The 17,098-nt window shown below is 48.3% G+C and overlaps 1 protein-coding gene across 1 annotated transcript in view; it reads left to right on the forward strand.

Moving 5' to 3' along the window:
• STK10 (serine/threonine kinase 10) overlaps nt 1-17,098 on the forward strand; it is a 149,947-nt gene that overhangs the window by 16,226 nt on the left and 116,623 nt on the right. The window contains exon 2 of the mRNA XM_023218939.3: nt 12,223-12,387. Coding sequence (XP_023074707.1) covers nt 12,223-12,387 — 165 coding nt within the window. The remainder of the gene's footprint in view (nt 1-12,222; nt 12,388-17,098) is intronic.

Below are 17,098 nucleotides of genomic sequence, written 5' to 3' on the forward strand. Positions count from 1 at the left end.
CTATTCTATTCTATTCTATTCTATTCTATTCTATTCTATTCTATTCTTTTCAATTCATTTTGTTTTAAGACAAGAGTCTCACTGTGTCACTCAGGTTGGAGTGCAGTGATGTGATCTTGGTTTAATGTAACCTCTCCCTCACAGGTCCAAGTGATTCTCCTGCCTCTGCCTCCTCAAGTATCTGGGACTATAGGCGTGTGCCACCACGCCTGGCTAATTTTTGTATGTTTAGTAGCGACAGAGTTTCACTCTGTTGGCCAGACTGGTTTTGAATTTCTGACCTCAGGTGATCCACCTACCTCAGCCTCCCAAAGTGCTGGGATTACATGTTTGAGCCACAACGCCCAGCCAAGGACCCAGCCTCTTCTAAGCGTCTTTCACATATGAACTCATTAAATGCTCACAACAGCCTCTGGAGGAGGAGTGGTTACATCGTCATTATATAAAGGTATAAAAGGCTGGGAAGTGAGGGCAAAGAAGTCCCCTCAGGGGCACACAGCTGGGAAGTGTTAGAGCTGGGATTGGGAAACAGTTCCAAGAATGTCACACCACAGATTACCAAAGGCAAGTCTCTTTTGGATTATGAAAGGTTTTGATTTTCTTCTTTGTACCATTATATTTCTAAGATTGTTTTTAATGCACGGATGTTACTTTAGCACCACAAAGACTGTTGATGGAATAAACAGGCTGACCTTAACCTCCCTGAGGATTGATACTGTCTCTAAAATAGTTCATGAAAGGACACGATCCCCAAGGTTGTGGTGAGGATTAAATGAGTGTCTTAAACACTGGCAGGCAGGGGCCATAGGTGGCCCTCCATAAAGTGCTTCCTTCCTCACTTCCTCCTCTTTTCTGTGGACCCCGGAGTACTCTCCCCTCTGCAACTCTGCATTGAGTCTCGCTGTCCTCCTCTGGGTAGAGAGGAGCCTGGGAAAGGTGGGAGGGGTCTCCTGCAAGGAGGTAGAGCCCATGGGCACCTTTCACGCCTCCCTTATCAGTGATATGTGGGTTGGATTCTCCATTGTTTTTGGAGAGCTGAGATCTGAGGGCTCCCGTATCCCCAGCCAAGTTGGACAGGTTGCTCCAGTTTTCAGCCAAGGCCAAGACTTGGTTTCTTTGGACCAATCCTGTTTGGGTTTCCGTTTTTTTATTTGCTGGTTCACAAGAACTTTTGCGGCTCAACATTTCCCTGAGCTGTGCCAGGGTGGCTGGCCAGGCTTCTCCTCCCTGAGGGGGACAGTGTTCAAGGCACGTCTTTGGAAGCCGTGTCCCTCTGCTTTTGGGCTTCATCATCTTTGCCATCCTTAAGTGTCACTTGTTCTGAAACTTGGCCGTCTCATTTGTCGTTGAGCTGAAACTTGACATGGTGATGATTGATTGGGAAGTGGTTTGTCTCTGCTTGGCAGAACTCAGCTGTGTACATCCTGGCCCAGTTGAAGGCTTTGGCTTCGGCAAGGTAAAGAGGTGCCATCTTTCAAAACTGGAGAACAGCCAGAGATTCAGAAATAGAAATATGTTATAGAGAAAGTCGACTTCTTATCACTTTCCTTTCATCTCTTATGTGGAGGACCTCATTTCTCTCTGTTTGCAGGGAAGCATAAACACGGATTCTATTCATTCATTCATTAGTCGTTTAAGAATACACACTGAGTGTCTGCCATGACCAGACAGAGTAATAGATACATTGATGAACAAAATAAACATGTTTTTAGGCTTTCAAAAACAAAAAATACACAGTTTCAAGAGAACAGTAACAACCAGTAGTCAACTGGCTAACCCATAGTGGCTTATAAATTTTCCCATGCGTCACTGAAATTGTCTACGTCTTCATCAGGATATGAAGGCCTGGTGTCCTGGCTTCCGCAAGCACACTTAGCTAGTAAGTAGTAGAGTTGGGACTTGAGCCTAGGTACTGTGCTGTTTCCACAAATTGCTCGATAGAAATTTGCTCATTTCTAAGTTTGCCAAGATGGGGACGTCGGATGGAGTGGGGTCGGTTCCTGTAACAATAACTTTAATGGCTACAGGATTGAGAGAGACTGATGTTCATAGAACCCAGCAGGGGTGGGCTCAAGTGCCTTTTGGAAAGAAGGGAAGATGATAATTGTCTACTCCCTGGACATACATGTCATTCCTTTATCCCTCTCACACCCACCTAGTCTCATGCACCCATTCATGCCCCTGCCAACTCATTCTCCCATCCATCTGTCCATCCTTCCATTCATCTGCCCATCCACCCACCCTCCCATTCTTCTGCCCACCCATCCATTCACCCAACCTCTCATCCATTCGCCATCCCATTTAACTCATTTTCCCATCCATTCATTCCTCTAGCCCCTACCTCCCATCCATCCACTCCTCCGTCTGCTTGTCTGCCCACCCATCTTCCCATTCACTCACGCTCCCACTGTTCCATCTACCCACTGGCTCTTCTGTGCCAGGCTCTCTGGGGTAGACTGAGAGGAGTCAGGTGGGCTGAGCCTTTCAGAGATCACAGCCAGGTCAGAGAATCTGTGATGCAGATGCCCAGGGGACAGGGCAGTCTGCGATGAAAGCCTTAACAAGGTGCAAAGAAATTCTAATGGGAGAGGTGGACTGGGGTTCTGGGGAAGATGTCATGGACTAGGCTGGGGTTGAGTTAGATTTTGCTGGCTGATTAAACGCAGGTAGGGAGGAGGCCTTCTCTGTGGAGGAGGGAGCATGAAGAGGGCCGGGAGGTAGGGAGCAGGCATGGGGCTGAGTGAGAGGGAGTGGCAGGACCCTGGGGAAGTGGGCAGGGGCAGGTCATGAGAGCTGTGAGTGCTGGGCCAGGGAGCTCGGGCATTAGCTTGTCAGCAGCAAGGAGCCCTTGAGGGTTCACCCTGGGTGTTTCTGGTTGAAGGCCACGGAGGGAAAGATGGGAAGGAGGGCTGTCACACTGAGCAGCTGGGCGGGAGACCCCTGGCATGACAACTTTGGTGGGCTGCTGAGGGCAGAGAGCACTGGGCAGAGAGCCAGAGCTGAGCTCCAGGCCTGCCACTGCCTCCTAGCTGTGTGACCTGGGATAAGTCAGTTTCTCTGCCTGGGCCTCCCTTTTCTCTTCAATAAAAGGAGATGGTGGTACCTCTGTGTACTTCGTGTCCCTGTACTGGAGAAAGGCAGACTGCTCATTGCCCTGCAGCAAGAGACCATAAGAGGCTTTGGCAGGCCTTTTTCATGCTGAGCCTGCAAGGACCTGGGCCTCCCAAGGCCCAGGCCCATGGTACATAAGGCTTCCGTCCTCTGCTGGCTGATGCCTGCCAGCCAGGGGCCTTAGTGGGCTCTAAACTCAAGCCCATGTCAGCTGGCCACCCCGGCCCATGTCAGCTGGCCACCCCGGCTCTGTGTCTGCTGTCCTCAGATCACCCCCTTTGGCTTTATGTTGGGCCCTCTTCCTGCACATAGTCAGTTCTGCTGTGACCCTGGTTTTCTCTGGGGCCAGATTTTCTGTCTCCTAAATAGAGTCACAGCCCTTCCTGCGATTGACAACATTCATCACCATGCAAAGATTAACTATGTTCAGGCAGGGACAGAACAGCTGTACACTGTGTGACACCCAGACCAAGCCCTGCTTTGGTTCCAGTGGCCTGAACCATATTTGATACATGCCTGGCACGGCCGTCCAGAATAAAGCCCGGGAAATAGGAACCCGGAGCCCTGACTGTCCCGTTCTTTGGCTCTGACCCACACCCAGGCTTTTCCTCTGACAGGTCAGCTGGGAGCCTTCGCTCACGCCTGCCACCCAGCCAGGTTGCTAGGAGACTTCCTTAGCAAATGATCGTTGGGTGGGGTTCCTCTGCTGATTCCTTGCACTTGTCCCCTTTTGCTTCCTAGAAAAAGAAACCCATGTTTCCGAGGCTGGGTCTGGGACAGTGGAGTGAGTTGTAGATGCCCCCTTACCTCTGAAGAGGCATTTTCTGCCAGAGGGCTGGGACTGAACTTTCTACAGTGATGGAAGAGTTTGTATGTACCTGCTCTGTTCAATACGGTAGCCACAGTGTGGGAGTGCGTGAAATGTGGCTAATGCAACTGAGGAACTACATTTTTGTTTCATATCTATTAATTTAAATAGCCAAGTGCAGCTAGTCGCTGCTGTATCAGACAGTGCAGCTCATGTGAGTTCCGAAAGAACGAGGGTGTCTGTCTCTGGAACGTTTTAGGCAAGGTCGGATGAAGTGGTCTCTTTCTGTGTGGGAGGCTTCTTTGCACCTGCCCCAGTCTGCTCTCACTGGGACCCCTGTGGATAATTGCCAGATGTCACTGGGTAAAAATTGTAAACTGCTTGACTTTATAAACTGCTTGACTCCATTATGCTGTGTTTTAGCTCGTCCCTGTCCATAGGCACGTGCAGTTTTCCCAAAGGAAAATTGTAGCCTCGTTACAATTTCATTATCCTATTTTGCTATTTACTATTATGGCTTAAGGATTTTTTCTCATTACTGTATTATCTTCTTGTTTATCATTTAAGGGTTACTTAATATCCCATTAAGTTAATTTAAGCATTGTGTTTAGGTGATTTCACCTTTTTTCCATTATTACGGACTAATATAAACTGAACATGATCCTAGTACATTTCTTTTGTCTTTTTTTTTTTTTTTGAGATGCATTCTCGCTCTGTGCCCAGGCTGGAGTGCAGTGGCACGATCTCGGCTCACCACAACCTCTCCCTCCCAGGTTCAAGCGATTCTCCTGCCCCAGCCTCCTGAGTAGCTGGCACTACAGGTGCGTGCCATCATGCCCGGCTAATTTTTGTATTTTTAGTATAGATGGGATTTCACTGTGTTGGTCAGGTTGGCCTCGAACTTCTGACCTTGTGATCCGCCCGCCTCGGCCTCCCAAAGTGCTGGGATTACAGACATGAGCCACCATGCCCAGCCGATTGTCTTTTTAAAAGGATTTCCTGGCCTTAAATTCTCAGGAATGAGGGACAATAGGCTGAAAAGGTATTTTCATGACTTTTAAAACCTATTGCCAGTTGTTGTCTTTGAAAGATTGAAGCAGTTTCTATTCTTGTCAGTAATGAGTTCACCCATTTTACTACATTGTCTCCAGCGCGGGAGCGGCGGGTGGGGGGTTGTCACAACTGCGTGCTTTTGCTAATTTATTAAGTATAAAATGATCCTTTCCACTTTTTTGGAAAGATTCTTTTGGCAGAAGAATTCCATAGTTTCTGTTGGCTTGTGTCCTACACGTTTTCCATGTAGGTCTCCAAATTCTAAATTATCAGTCAGCTCTTTGGTGAGGTCTCAGTGAATGTCATCTTATAGATTATGGTGGGCTTGGGAATGAAGGTGGCCCTTGATACACATGTGTTGTGTGGGGAGGCACTCCTCTGGATATCTGTTCCTTGCTGGAACACCCCCAGAGAGAGGGAACTCATCTCCTTCTTGGTGGCAAATGGCAGGAATCCAAAAGGGAGTTTATTGGCTCATGCAACTGAGAAGTCTATGGTAGAGTCTGCCTTCAGGTATAGCTGTCTCCAGGTGTTCCTCAGAGCCAGTAGCACTCCATTTGTGAGCCCTGCTTCTGCCATCTTGGCCTTACCCTCTGGCAGCCACTCTGAAGGAGTGAGAAGATAGGCTGCAAGACCCTCCAGCCTTTCATTCTACCGATTTAGCAGCGCCAGAGAAAGAAAAAGCTGCTTTCCTGATAACTTCAGCAAAAATGCAAACAACTGACCGGGCGCCTTGGCTCATGCCTGTAATCCTAGCGCTTTGGGAGGCCGAGGTGGGTGGATCACCTGAGGTCGGAAGTTCGAGACCAACCTGACCAACAGGGAGAAACCCCGTCGCCACTAAAAATACAAAAACAGCCAGGCGTGGTGGTGCCTGCCTTTAATCCCAGCTACTGGGGAGGCTGAGGCAGGAGAATCACTTGAATCCAGGAGGCGGAGGTTGTGGTGAGCCAAGATCACGCCATTGCACTCCAACCTGGGCAACAAAGAGCGAAACTCCAGGTCAGAAAAAAAGAAAAAAAAAAGCAAACAACCAAAAACAAATTTAAAGAGCTGCCCAGGCACGACCCTGTTGGCCTGCCTTGGGACCATGCCCAGGCATCTCTGAACCAATGACTGTGGCAAGTTTCATTTTCAGGCACCCTTGGTTCAGTCCTCTGATTGGCTGGGCCTGGGGTATGCCCCTGGCCCAGGGAGAGGTCAGCCCGCTATGAATCCCTTGGACTCAGAGCGAGGGAGGGGCAGTGTCCAAAGGCAACTAGAGGTTTTTTTTTGTTTTTTTTTTTTTGAGATAGAGTTTCGCTCCTGTTGCCCAGGCTGGAGTGCAATGGTGCAATCTCGGCTCACTGCAACCTGCGCCTCCCAGGTTCAAGCAATTCTCCTGCCTCAGCCTCCCGAGTAGCTGGGATTACAGGCATGCAGCACCACGCCTGGCTAATTTTGTACTTTTAGTAGAGACGGGGTTTCTCCATGTTGAGGCTGGTCTTGAACTCCTGACCTCAGATGATCTGCCCACCGTGGCCTCCCAAAGTGCTGAGATTATAGGTGTGAGCCACCGCGCCCGACCGGCAACTAGAGTTTTGAATCCACAAGGGAATGGATGCTGGCCAAGTCCCCTACTGCTCCCCAGCCCCAGGGTCAATTTCCCAGCAGCTCCAGCGGCTCCCAGGCCTGAGGTTAGGGGTGCCCCCAGGAACAGGCCCCTCTAGGCTCTTTGCTCTTGTGTTCTCATTTACTCTTCTTGAGACATACCTGTGTCACAGATGAGGCAAGTGTCAGATTGGACCCTGGTCTCTGCATTCGCCTTGGTGGACTTAGTTTCCTCATCTGCAGAGTAGGGTTGGGGAGCTGGGTTAAGGAGGGGTGGCTAAAGTTTTCTCATTTTCCTGAGGTCTGTGATATCAGTTATTTCCCGGGAGGAGGCGGGAGCAACACACCGATCCGTGGGCAGTCAGGAGGGAAGGGGAGGGCCTGAGGGTGGGTCCCCTGCTGGCCTCTGTGTGGCTGACTCTCAGGAAGCCCCCAGCCCCTGACTGGGCTGACTGGGCCCCTTGGGTGAAGCAGTGCCCCCGGCTGGGAGGGTTGTCCCCACCTCCTCTGGGCTGGGCCCCTTGCGGGCACAAGAGGGAGGATTGTTCCCATAGAGGTGCTTGGGCCAGAAAACACAAGTGGCCACTGTGTATCTGCTCACAAGGGTGTGGGCTGAGGCGTTAGTCACTGCCGGCCAGCAGTGGAAGGCTGGGCCGAGACTCCCCTCATCGTGCGCTGGAACCCGGCCTAGCTTCAGCTGGTGGGAGAGACGGACGTCAGAGGTCATAGACAGCCACTTGTTCTTTATGCTATTCCTTGCCTGCCAACTCCCACGTGGGCCTCATCTACTTGGACCACCCTTAGCTTTCCAAGACTCACCCACTCCCTAAGATGGCTCTCATCAGAGCGTGGAGAGAGTTGGACATCATTTCACCATCCATCCTCCCCCATATAGAGGGGTGACTGAGGCCCAGACGGGACTTGCAGAATATGCAGGCATCTCTGGCAAAACTGTCAGATACATGGAATTTGAACCCACATTGGCCAGAATTCAATTCCTAATCCTTTGAACCTGCTATGTGACCTTGGGCAGGCGACTTCATCTCTCTAAGCATCGGTTTTCTTATATATAAAATCAAGCCCTTAATAGACAGTTGTAAAAGTTAATTGAAGGGATCAAACTGTCTTCTCATGTCCTCTCTTAGCTTTAGCGCCTCAGACCTAGTTTGATTTTCAGGCCTCCTTAGGGGCAGGATGGCTTTAGGCTGGAGGCTAGAAGTCAAGGAGGGCTTGCAGCAATGTCGGCTGTCTCAGCAATTGTTCTGAGAATGCATTTCATTGGCTGACTTGATCACATGCCAATTTTTTTTTTTTTTTTAAGACAGAGTTTTGCTCTTGTTGCCCAGGCTAGAGTGCAATGGCGTGATCTTGGCTTACTGTAACCTCTGCCTCCTGGGTTCAAGTGATTCTCCTGCCTCAGCCTCCTGAGTAGTTAGGACTACAGGCGTGCACCACCATGCCTGGCTAATTTTTTGTATTTTTAGTAGAGACGAAGTTTCACCATGTTGGCCAGGCTGGTCTCAAACTCCTGACCTCAAGCGATCCACCTACCTCGGCCTCCCAAAGCGCTGGGATAACAGGCGTGAGCCACCATGCCTGTTGCTTCCTTCCGGAAGTCTCCTTGGTGGGGTTAGGTGCCCTCTCCCTCACCCCATCATAAGCGTGCTGTCTCATCACTCTCAGCTAGAGGGCTGTGAGAGGGTCGCTCTGTGTCTGTATTGTGGGCGCCCTGTGCAGGGCTGGCCCAGTAGTGCTCTGTTAAGTGTCTGTTGGCATCTGGTCTTAAAGGCTTCTAAGTGGTGGAGATTATAGGGAGACCTTGTATGGTGGCTCAAAGTTTAGAGAATTTTGACGTTAGAGGATCCAGATGCAAATTCTGGTGCCACTCCCCTAGTTCCAATCACATTTCCCTTCTAAACCTGGACTTGCACGTCCATCTGTGGAATGGGGGAAACCTCAAGCCTCAGGTCCCTGTGATGACAGGAATGAATGTGCATTGTCATCCATGGGCGCTAGATGTGCAGGAATAACTTGGCCAGCCGGAATTCCCGGTGCAGTCAGGTTCCAGAGTTGTTATGGAAGGCAAGGGTGGAGCATGATCAATATTATCCTTAGGAAGGCGCCGTGGTGGAGACTAAGCTCTAATGTGTTCATCCAGTCCAGAGGAGCTCGTTTTCCCTGTGCTTTGCAGTAGATTGCTGTTTAAGATCTCCAGATGAGCAGCGGGCTTTTAGGGGCCTTTTTTTTTTTTTTTTTGAGATGGTGTCTCACTCTGTCACCCAGGCTGGAGTGCAGTGCTGCGATCTCAGCTCACTGCAGCCTCCACCTCCCAGATTCAAGCAGTTCTTCTGCCTCAGCCTCCTGAGTAGCTGAGATTACAGGCATGTGCTTGGCTAATTTTTGTACTTTTTAGTAGAGACTTGTTGGCCAGGCTGGTTTGAATTCCTGACCTCAGGTGATCCACCTACCTTGGCCTCCTAAAATGCTGGGATTACAGGCATGAACCACCGCACCTGGCTAGGGGCCATTTTGTAGGGAAATGTGTTTGTATGTGTTTTTTTTTTTTCTTTCTTTCTTTCTTTTTTGTTTATTTATTTTTTTTGAGACAGAGTTTTGCTTTGTTGTCCAGTCTGGGGTGCAATGGTGCCATCTTGGCTCACTGCAACCTCTGCCTCCCAGGTTCAAGCAATTCTTGTGCCTCAGCCTCCTGAGTAGCTGGGATTATAGGCGCCTACCACGCCCAGCTGATTTTTTGTATTTTAGTAGAAACGAAATTTCACCGTCTTGCCTAGGCTGGTCTCAAACTCCTGAGCTCAGGCAGTCCGCCTGTCTCGGCCTCCCAAAGTGCTAGGATTACAGGCATGAGCCACTGTGCCCGGCTGTTTTTTTTTTTTTTCTGTCACCCAGGCTGGAGTGCAGTGGCAAGATCTCAGCTCACTGCAGCCTCTGTCTCCTGGGCTCAAGCGATTCTCCCACCTCAGCCTCTCAAGCAGCTGGGACTACAGGTTGATGCCATCACACCCGGCTAGTTTTTGCATTTTTTTTTTTTTTGTGGAAGCAGGATTTCGCTCTGTTGCCTGGGCTATTCTTAAACTCATGGACTCAAGCAAGCCACCCGCCTTGGCTTCCCAAATGCTGGGATTATAGGCATGAGCCACTGCGCCCGGCCATGTGTACGTGTTCAACACCAGAACCCCATGCAGCAGAGCGGGTGAGATGCTTGCTGCAGCATTCCCCACTGATGCCCTCGCAGGACCCCTGGGGAGCTGTGGGTCCTCACCTCCCATTTCCCAGACACCAGCTCCTGTGTGCAATGGGGTGGGATTGCTTGCTCCATTTACATGGTTATTTCTCTCTCTTTTGAATTGTGGTAAAATATATGGAACATCGTATTTATCATTTTGGCCAATTGTAAGTGTAAATTTTAATGGCATTAAATCATTCACAAGTGTGTAGCCATCACCACTGTGTATACCTCAAAGTTTTCATCCTCTACAAAAACTCTGTACCCACTAAACAATAACTCCCTGTTTCCCCTTTCTAACCCCTGGAAACCTCTATTCTACTTTGCACTTCTGTGATTTCAGCTACTCTGGCTACTTCTACTATAATTCCACTTCTACTATAAGTGGAATTATACAATATATATCGTTTTGTGTCTGGCTTATTTCACTTTACGTAATGTTTTCAGGATTCATCTGTGTAGCTTGTGTCAGAATTGCCTTCCTTTTGATTCCTTTTTCTGGTGGAATATTTTAGTGTGTGGATATACCACATTTTGTTTATGCGTTCATTTCTTTTTTTTTTTTTTTTTTTTTTAGGTAGGGTTTCCCTTTGTTTTCCAGGCTGGGGTGCAGTGGTGTGATATCAGCTCACTGCATCCCCTGCCTCCTGGGTTCAAGTGATTCTCCTGCCTCAGCCTCCTGAGTAGCTGGCATTACAGGTGCACACCACCAAACCCGGCTCATTTTTGTGTTTTTAGTGAGATGAGGTTTCACCATGTTGGCCAGGCTGGTCTTGAACTCCTAACTGACCTCAAGTGATCTGCCTGCCTCGGCCTCCCAAATATTCTTTCATCTATTGATGAACACTTGGGTTGTTTCCACACTTTGGCTACTATGAGTATATAAATAGCTCCCTGAGTCCCTGCTTTGAGCTTTTTTGGGGTGTATACTATGAGCAGAATTGCTAGGTCCTAGGGTATGTTTATGTTTAACCTTTTGAGAAACCGGCAAACTGTTTTCCACACTGGCTGCACTGTTCTACATTCCCATCAACAATGCACAAGGCTTCTGACTTCTCCAGTCCTCACCAGCACTTGTTATTTTCCATGTTTTAAAATTATAGCCATCTTAGTGTGTGTGGAGTTTTCTTACCCTCTTACTCCTCAGATAAGGAAGACTTGTTTTGTCTAGGTGACGTGCATCTACGAGACAGTTCCAGTGTAACTGGTGGGCACTTCCTCAGACTGCCTTTTCATTCTACTGTTAATACGTATGAAATGTTGCAAATAAACACATCAAACATTCCTATTAAAAATGTAAACAAATTTTAGGCCAGGCACAGTGGCGCACACCTGTAATCCCAGCACTTTGGGAGGCCGAGGTGGGCAGATCACTTGAGGCCAGGAGTTCTAGACCAGCCCAGCCAATATGCTAAAACCCTGTCTCTACTAAAAACACAAAATTTAGCCAGGCCTGGTGGTACACACCTGTAGTTCCAGTTCTCAGGAGGCTGAGGCAGGAGAATTAACTTGAACCTGGAAGGTGAAGGCTACAGTAAACAGTGATCATGCCACTGCACTTCAGCCTGGGCGACACAGTGAGACTCCATCTCAAAAAACAACAAAAAACGTATTTTAAAACAGATTAAATTTTTTTTTTTCTTTTCGGATGGAGTCTCACTCTGTCATCCAGGCTGGAGTGCCATGGTGTGGTCTCTGCTCACTGCAACCTCCGCCTCCCAGGTTCAAGCGATTCTCCTGCCTCAGCGTCCTCAGTAGCTGGGACTACAGGCGCATGCCACCACACCCAGCTAATTTTTGTATTTTTGGTAGAGATGGGGTTTCACTGTGTTGGCCAGGCTGGTCTCGAACTCTTGACCTTGTGATCTCCCTGCCTTGGCCTCCCAAAGTGCTGGGATTACAGGTGTGAGCCTCCGTGCCCGGCCTCAATTTTAAATTTTAAACAGAGTGAAAGTACCCTTTGAATGCCTCCCTATTTCTGGCCCCTCCCCAGCCTGCTGTCAGGCAGTATCTCTCCTGAGTTTTCCATGCATTCACAGACGCTTGTGAGCATGTATGAAGGCGTAGTTTTCCATTTTTTTATGCAAAAGTATTGTGCGATTTTTATTGTTCAATGACTTGGGGGTTTTTGTTGTTGTTTTTTACTAACCAAATCAATCTTTCCATGTTGGTATTTGTAGAACTGTCTCATTCTTGTATTTTTGTTTATTCCATAGTGTTGTGGGCTGTATTGTACTTATTATTAAGTACAGAAATGATGTGTGGCACTGGCTATTGTTAAGAACAGTGTACATCCCGATTCAGCATCTGGACGTCCGGCCTCTGTTTTCACACTCATGCAGGCTCCGGGCTCACGTCCAGAGGTCAGTTTCCTGCCGAGCATGCCTTGTTGACCTCCTGTATCGCCTCTTTGCAGGCCAAGAATAAGGAGACGGGTACTTTGGCTGCGGCCAAAGTCATTGAAACCAAGAGTGAGGAGGAGCTGGAGGACTACATCGTGGAGATTGAGATCCTGGCCACCTGTGACCACCCCTACATCGTGAAGCTCCTGGGAGCCTACTATCACGACGGGAAGCTGTGGGTAAGGCTGCCGCCCCACCTGCCCCGGCTCAGCCCCCGTGGCCTGGTGCTCTGGAGCTAGCCTGGTCCTGAAGTCTTCAGCTCTTTCTCAGCATCTGCTTTGAGGGCGAGGGCTAGGGCAAGGAGATGGTGAAGTAGGGAGCTCCTGGCCACCTGCTCTCCCCTTCCTGTGGTGCCTCCCTCTTGGGAGTAGCACCAGTGATTTGGAGCAGAAAGCTCTACTGCCTGGCCTCGAATCCCAGCCCTTCTGTTTACGAGCTCAATAATCCTAACCAAGTTCCTAACCTCTCCATACCTTACTTTCTCCATCTGTAAGGTGGGGCTAATAATAGTACCTAGCTCATAGAGTGATTACTGCGATTAAGTGAGTTAATTTATGATACATGCTTAGAAGAGTGCTGGGCACAGGTAAGAGCCCAGTAAGTGTTGGCTGTTTTATTATTTGTCATAGTAGCACTTCTTCTGCTACTGCTACAGCTGCTACATGGAGATCCTTCTCGATGGCAGTACTAAAGAAGGGGGCTCGACCAGCCTGGGCAACATGGTGAAACCCCATCTCTACTAAAAATACAAAAATTAGCTGGGCATGGTGGCATGTGCCTGTAGTCCCAGCTATTCAGGAAGCTGAGGCAGGAGAATCGCTTGAACCCCAGAGGCGGAGGTTGCAGTGAGTTGAGATCGCGCCACTGCACTCCAGCCTGGGCGACAGAGCAAGAGTCTGTTTCAAAAAAAAAAAAAGAAGAAAAAAAGGGGGGGCTCTTTACCAGTCACCTATTCTCCATCAGCATCCTCACCCTTTGATGAGCAGTGTGGATGCAGCTTCAAGCCCTGTCTTCCAAACTCAACAACACCCCTCAACTTCTTTTTTTTTTTTGAGACGGAGTCTCGCTCTGTTGCCCAGGCTGGAGTGCAGTGGTGTGATCTTGGCTCACTGCAAGCTCCGCCTCCTGGGTTCAAGTGATTCTCCTGCTGGGATTATAGGCATGCGCCACCATGCCCAGTTAATTTTTGTATTTTTAGTAGAGACGGGATTTTGCCATGTTGGCCAGGCTGGTCTGAAACTCCTGACCTCAGGTGATCTGCCAGCCTCAGCCTCCCAAAGTGCTGGGATTGCAGGTGTGAGCCACCATGCCCAGCCCTCTTTATTTTTTTTATTCTTCCAAAGAAATCTATCTTCTGACTGTGCCCTTCTCTGTTGTTGGGCATTTAGGCTGTTTCCTTTTTTTTTTTCTTTCTTTCTTTCTTTTTCTTTTTTTTTTGGCTGTTATAAATAACTCTGTGATGGACACCTTTGGATTTGTTTTGTGTTCTTGTCTGAGAGCTTTCTTATGAGATTTTTTTTTTTTTTTGAGATGGAGTCTCACTCTGTTGCCCAGGCTGGAGTGTAGTGGCATGATCTCAGCTGACTGCAACCTCCACCTCTCAGGTTCAAGCAATTCTCCTGCCTCAGCCTCCTGAGCAGCTGGGACTACAGGTACCCACCCCCACGCCTGGCTGATTTTTATATTTTTAGTAGAGACAGGGTTTCACCATCTTGGTCAGGCTCTTCTCGAACTCCTGACCCCAGGAGATTCACCCGCCTCAGCTGTCCAAAGTGCTGGGATTACAGGCATGAGGCACTGTGCCCGGCGAGAAATTTTAAGATTCTTAAGTGTCTGTTGCCAAACTGGCCTCACAGAGCCACTTTTGATATTAACCAAAGGAGATCTCCCATTGACCCACCCACCCAGCCACCCACTTTCCTGTCCATTCATCTTCCTCTCTGTGCATGCAGCATTTGTTGGACTGCTGACTCTGTACCCATTAAGAAAAATATCTATTATGTTTCTATTCCTGTTATTGATTGTAGCTGGATACCAGGTTCATAACTTTCCCAGGTCCAAAGATACTACTCATAATAGCTAGCATTTATTGAGAGTTTACTGTGTGCTGGGCCTTGTTCTGTGAGTTTCACTTGCATTATGTGGTTTAATCTTCATTCTGTGAGGTTGTTGCTTTTTATCCCATCTTACAAAGGAAAATGAGAAACAAAAAAGCTATGTGAGCTGCTCCCCAGGCCACACAGCTAGCAAGTGGCAGAGCTGGAAAACCAGATAGAGCCAAACACAGTTTGTAAGTAGATTGTGACTGTCATGCTGTTACTTAAATAAATACACTAGACTTTTCTGTCCCTAAGTTGCCATTTTAGGCTGGTGCTTTCTCCTCCAGGCCCACTGCTGTGGCCAAGACCATCTCTTACCCTCCTCTTTTGTAGCTGTCCTGACAGCCTGCATTTGTTACTTTGTAGAAGGCACTATCTCTTCCAATTTGCCGTTTAGACACTATGAGATCAAAGAAGGTGGCCCTGGAGCTGGGTAGTTAAAGAGGGGAAAGGATGGCAGACAGGAGAGACAGCATGGGCAGCGGCGTGGAGGCATGAAAGGTTCAGCACGTTTGGGAGATGGCTAGTCTAGGGCCAGGGCAGCAGGTGGTGAAAGATGAGGGTGGTAAAGTAATTGGGGGCCATGTTGTAGAAGGCCCTGCATGCCAAGGTGAAGACTTTGCACTCGGTCTTTTTTTTTTTTTTTTTTTTTTGAGACGGAGTCTCGCTCTGTCGCCCAGGCTGGAGTGCAGTGGCGCGATCTCAGCTCACTGCAAGCTCCGCCTCCCGGAGTAGCTGGGACTATAGGCGTAGTCTATAGCTGGGACGCCATTCTTCTGCTTCAGCCTCCGGAGTAGCTGGGACTACAGGCGTCCACCACCTCGCCCGGCTAGTTTTTTGTATTTTTTTTTTTAGTAGAGACGGGGTTTCACCGTGTTAGCCAGGATGGTCTCCATCTCCTGACCTCGTGATCCGCCCGTCTTGGCCTCCCAAAGTACTGGGATTACAGGCTTGAGCCACCGCGCCCGGCCAGCCCTCAGTCTTTTACTGCAGTGGTTCTCAAAGTACAACCCTTGGATCAGCACATCAGCCTCAGCTGGAACTTTGTTAGACATGCAGGTTATCAGACCCCTCCTGAGGCCCATCGAGTCAGTAACTTTGAGGTGAGGCCCAGCAATTGGCGTTTTAAGGTAGGGCCTAGCAATCGAAGTGACTCTGATGCTCGTTTAAGCTTGAGAATTACTGTTTTTGGTAATGGAGACCTAGTGGTACTTTTCTGCAAGGGAGAGAAAGAAGTCAGGTTTGAGAGGACAAGAGAAAAACTTGAGGCAGTTTGAGAAGTGGTAAGAATAGACTAGGCCAGGAGCCCAAGGATGTGATGTGGAACATCATCTGGTCAAGGGAGGCTTCAGAGGAAGGCACATTTGAATGGGGTCTTGCAGGATGCATAGGAGTCCTCTGGGGAGATAAGAGAAGGAAGATCAGTCAAAGTAGAGGGACCAGCAAATGAGCAGAAGTGTAGAAGGGAGAAGTCCAGAAATACAGGTTGAAGGATGCACCAACCCTTTGATATTTCCTTCTGTGTGATGGTTCTCAGGCCCATCTTGTGAACAGGCCTGGGCTTCTATGTGGCTCTAGGAGCCAACTTTTCCATGTTGATATCTTTGACAAAACCAGTTCTGGACCTGGGGTCTGCTCTCAGGGACTTTGGGATGAGAAACTGGCTGTTCCCCGAGTGTCTTGGGTGCCTTCTGTAGCCATGGTTGAGACAGACTTTCCCCCGAGTGGGGTGGAGGTCATTCACCACCCCACCCCATGTGCAATTTGACAAGATTAGCTCATTTTTGTTCAGAATTTGTAATCATGGCAAAATCTGTCTGTGCTTCCTTATCACTACTTCTACTTTTGAATATCGAATGGTGCAAGTTGGAGAAAAACAAGCCAAAATGCTCTAGACCAGTAGAACTATAATGTGAGCCACATGCATCATTTTACATTTCTTTTCTTTTCTTTCTTTTTTTTTTTTTTTTGTGATGAAGTTTTGCTCCTGTTGCCCAGGCTAGAGTGCAGTGGCACAATCTCGACTCACCACAACCTCCACCTCCTGTGTTCAAGCGATTCTCCTGTCTCAGCCTTCCGAGTAGCTAGGATTACAGGCATGCGCCACCACGCCTGGCTAGTTTTGTATTTTTAGTAGAGACAGGGTTTCTCTATGTTGGTCAGGCTGGTCTTGAACTCCCGACCTCAGTTGATCTGCCTGCCTTGGCTTCCCAAAGTGCTGGGATTCAGGTGTGGGTCACTGCGCCCGGCCTACGTGTATCATTTTATGTTTCTAATAGCTACATCCAAAAGAGCAAAAAGAAACAGATGAAATTAATTTCAATAATTTATTTAACCCAGTATATAAAAATATGATCATTTTGACATGTGATCCATATAAAGAGTTATTGAGCTGTTTTACTTTTTTCATTCTAAGTCTTCAAATCCAGTGTGTATTTTACACTTTTAGCACATCTCAATTCAGGAGCTAAATTTTCATCAGAAATCCTTGATCTGTATTTAGATGTCATAAAATGTATAGTCGAGAAAGGTAGATTCACATACTCAAGTTGTTCCAATATTCTTAAACGTTTCCCGGTAACTGAACCAAGCCTCAGTTTTCAAATTTAAATGAATTAGAAGAGAATGGAATAATACATTTAGGTCTCTACCCTCGCCACATTTCGAACACTCAGTAGCACGTGTGTTAGTGTCTCCTGTATTGGACGGCATAGACAGTGAAGCTCTAGATGACAGCCATAGCCCAAAATGAGTGACTGCAAGAAGGCCTGGGCTGACCTTGTGAATGTCC

Source organism: Piliocolobus tephrosceles, chromosome 4 (assembly GCF_002776525.5).
Source record: "Piliocolobus tephrosceles isolate RC106 chromosome 4, ASM277652v3, whole genome shotgun sequence".
In the NCBI taxonomy this organism is placed as follows: Eukaryota; Metazoa; Chordata; class Mammalia; order Primates; family Cercopithecidae; genus Piliocolobus; species Piliocolobus tephrosceles.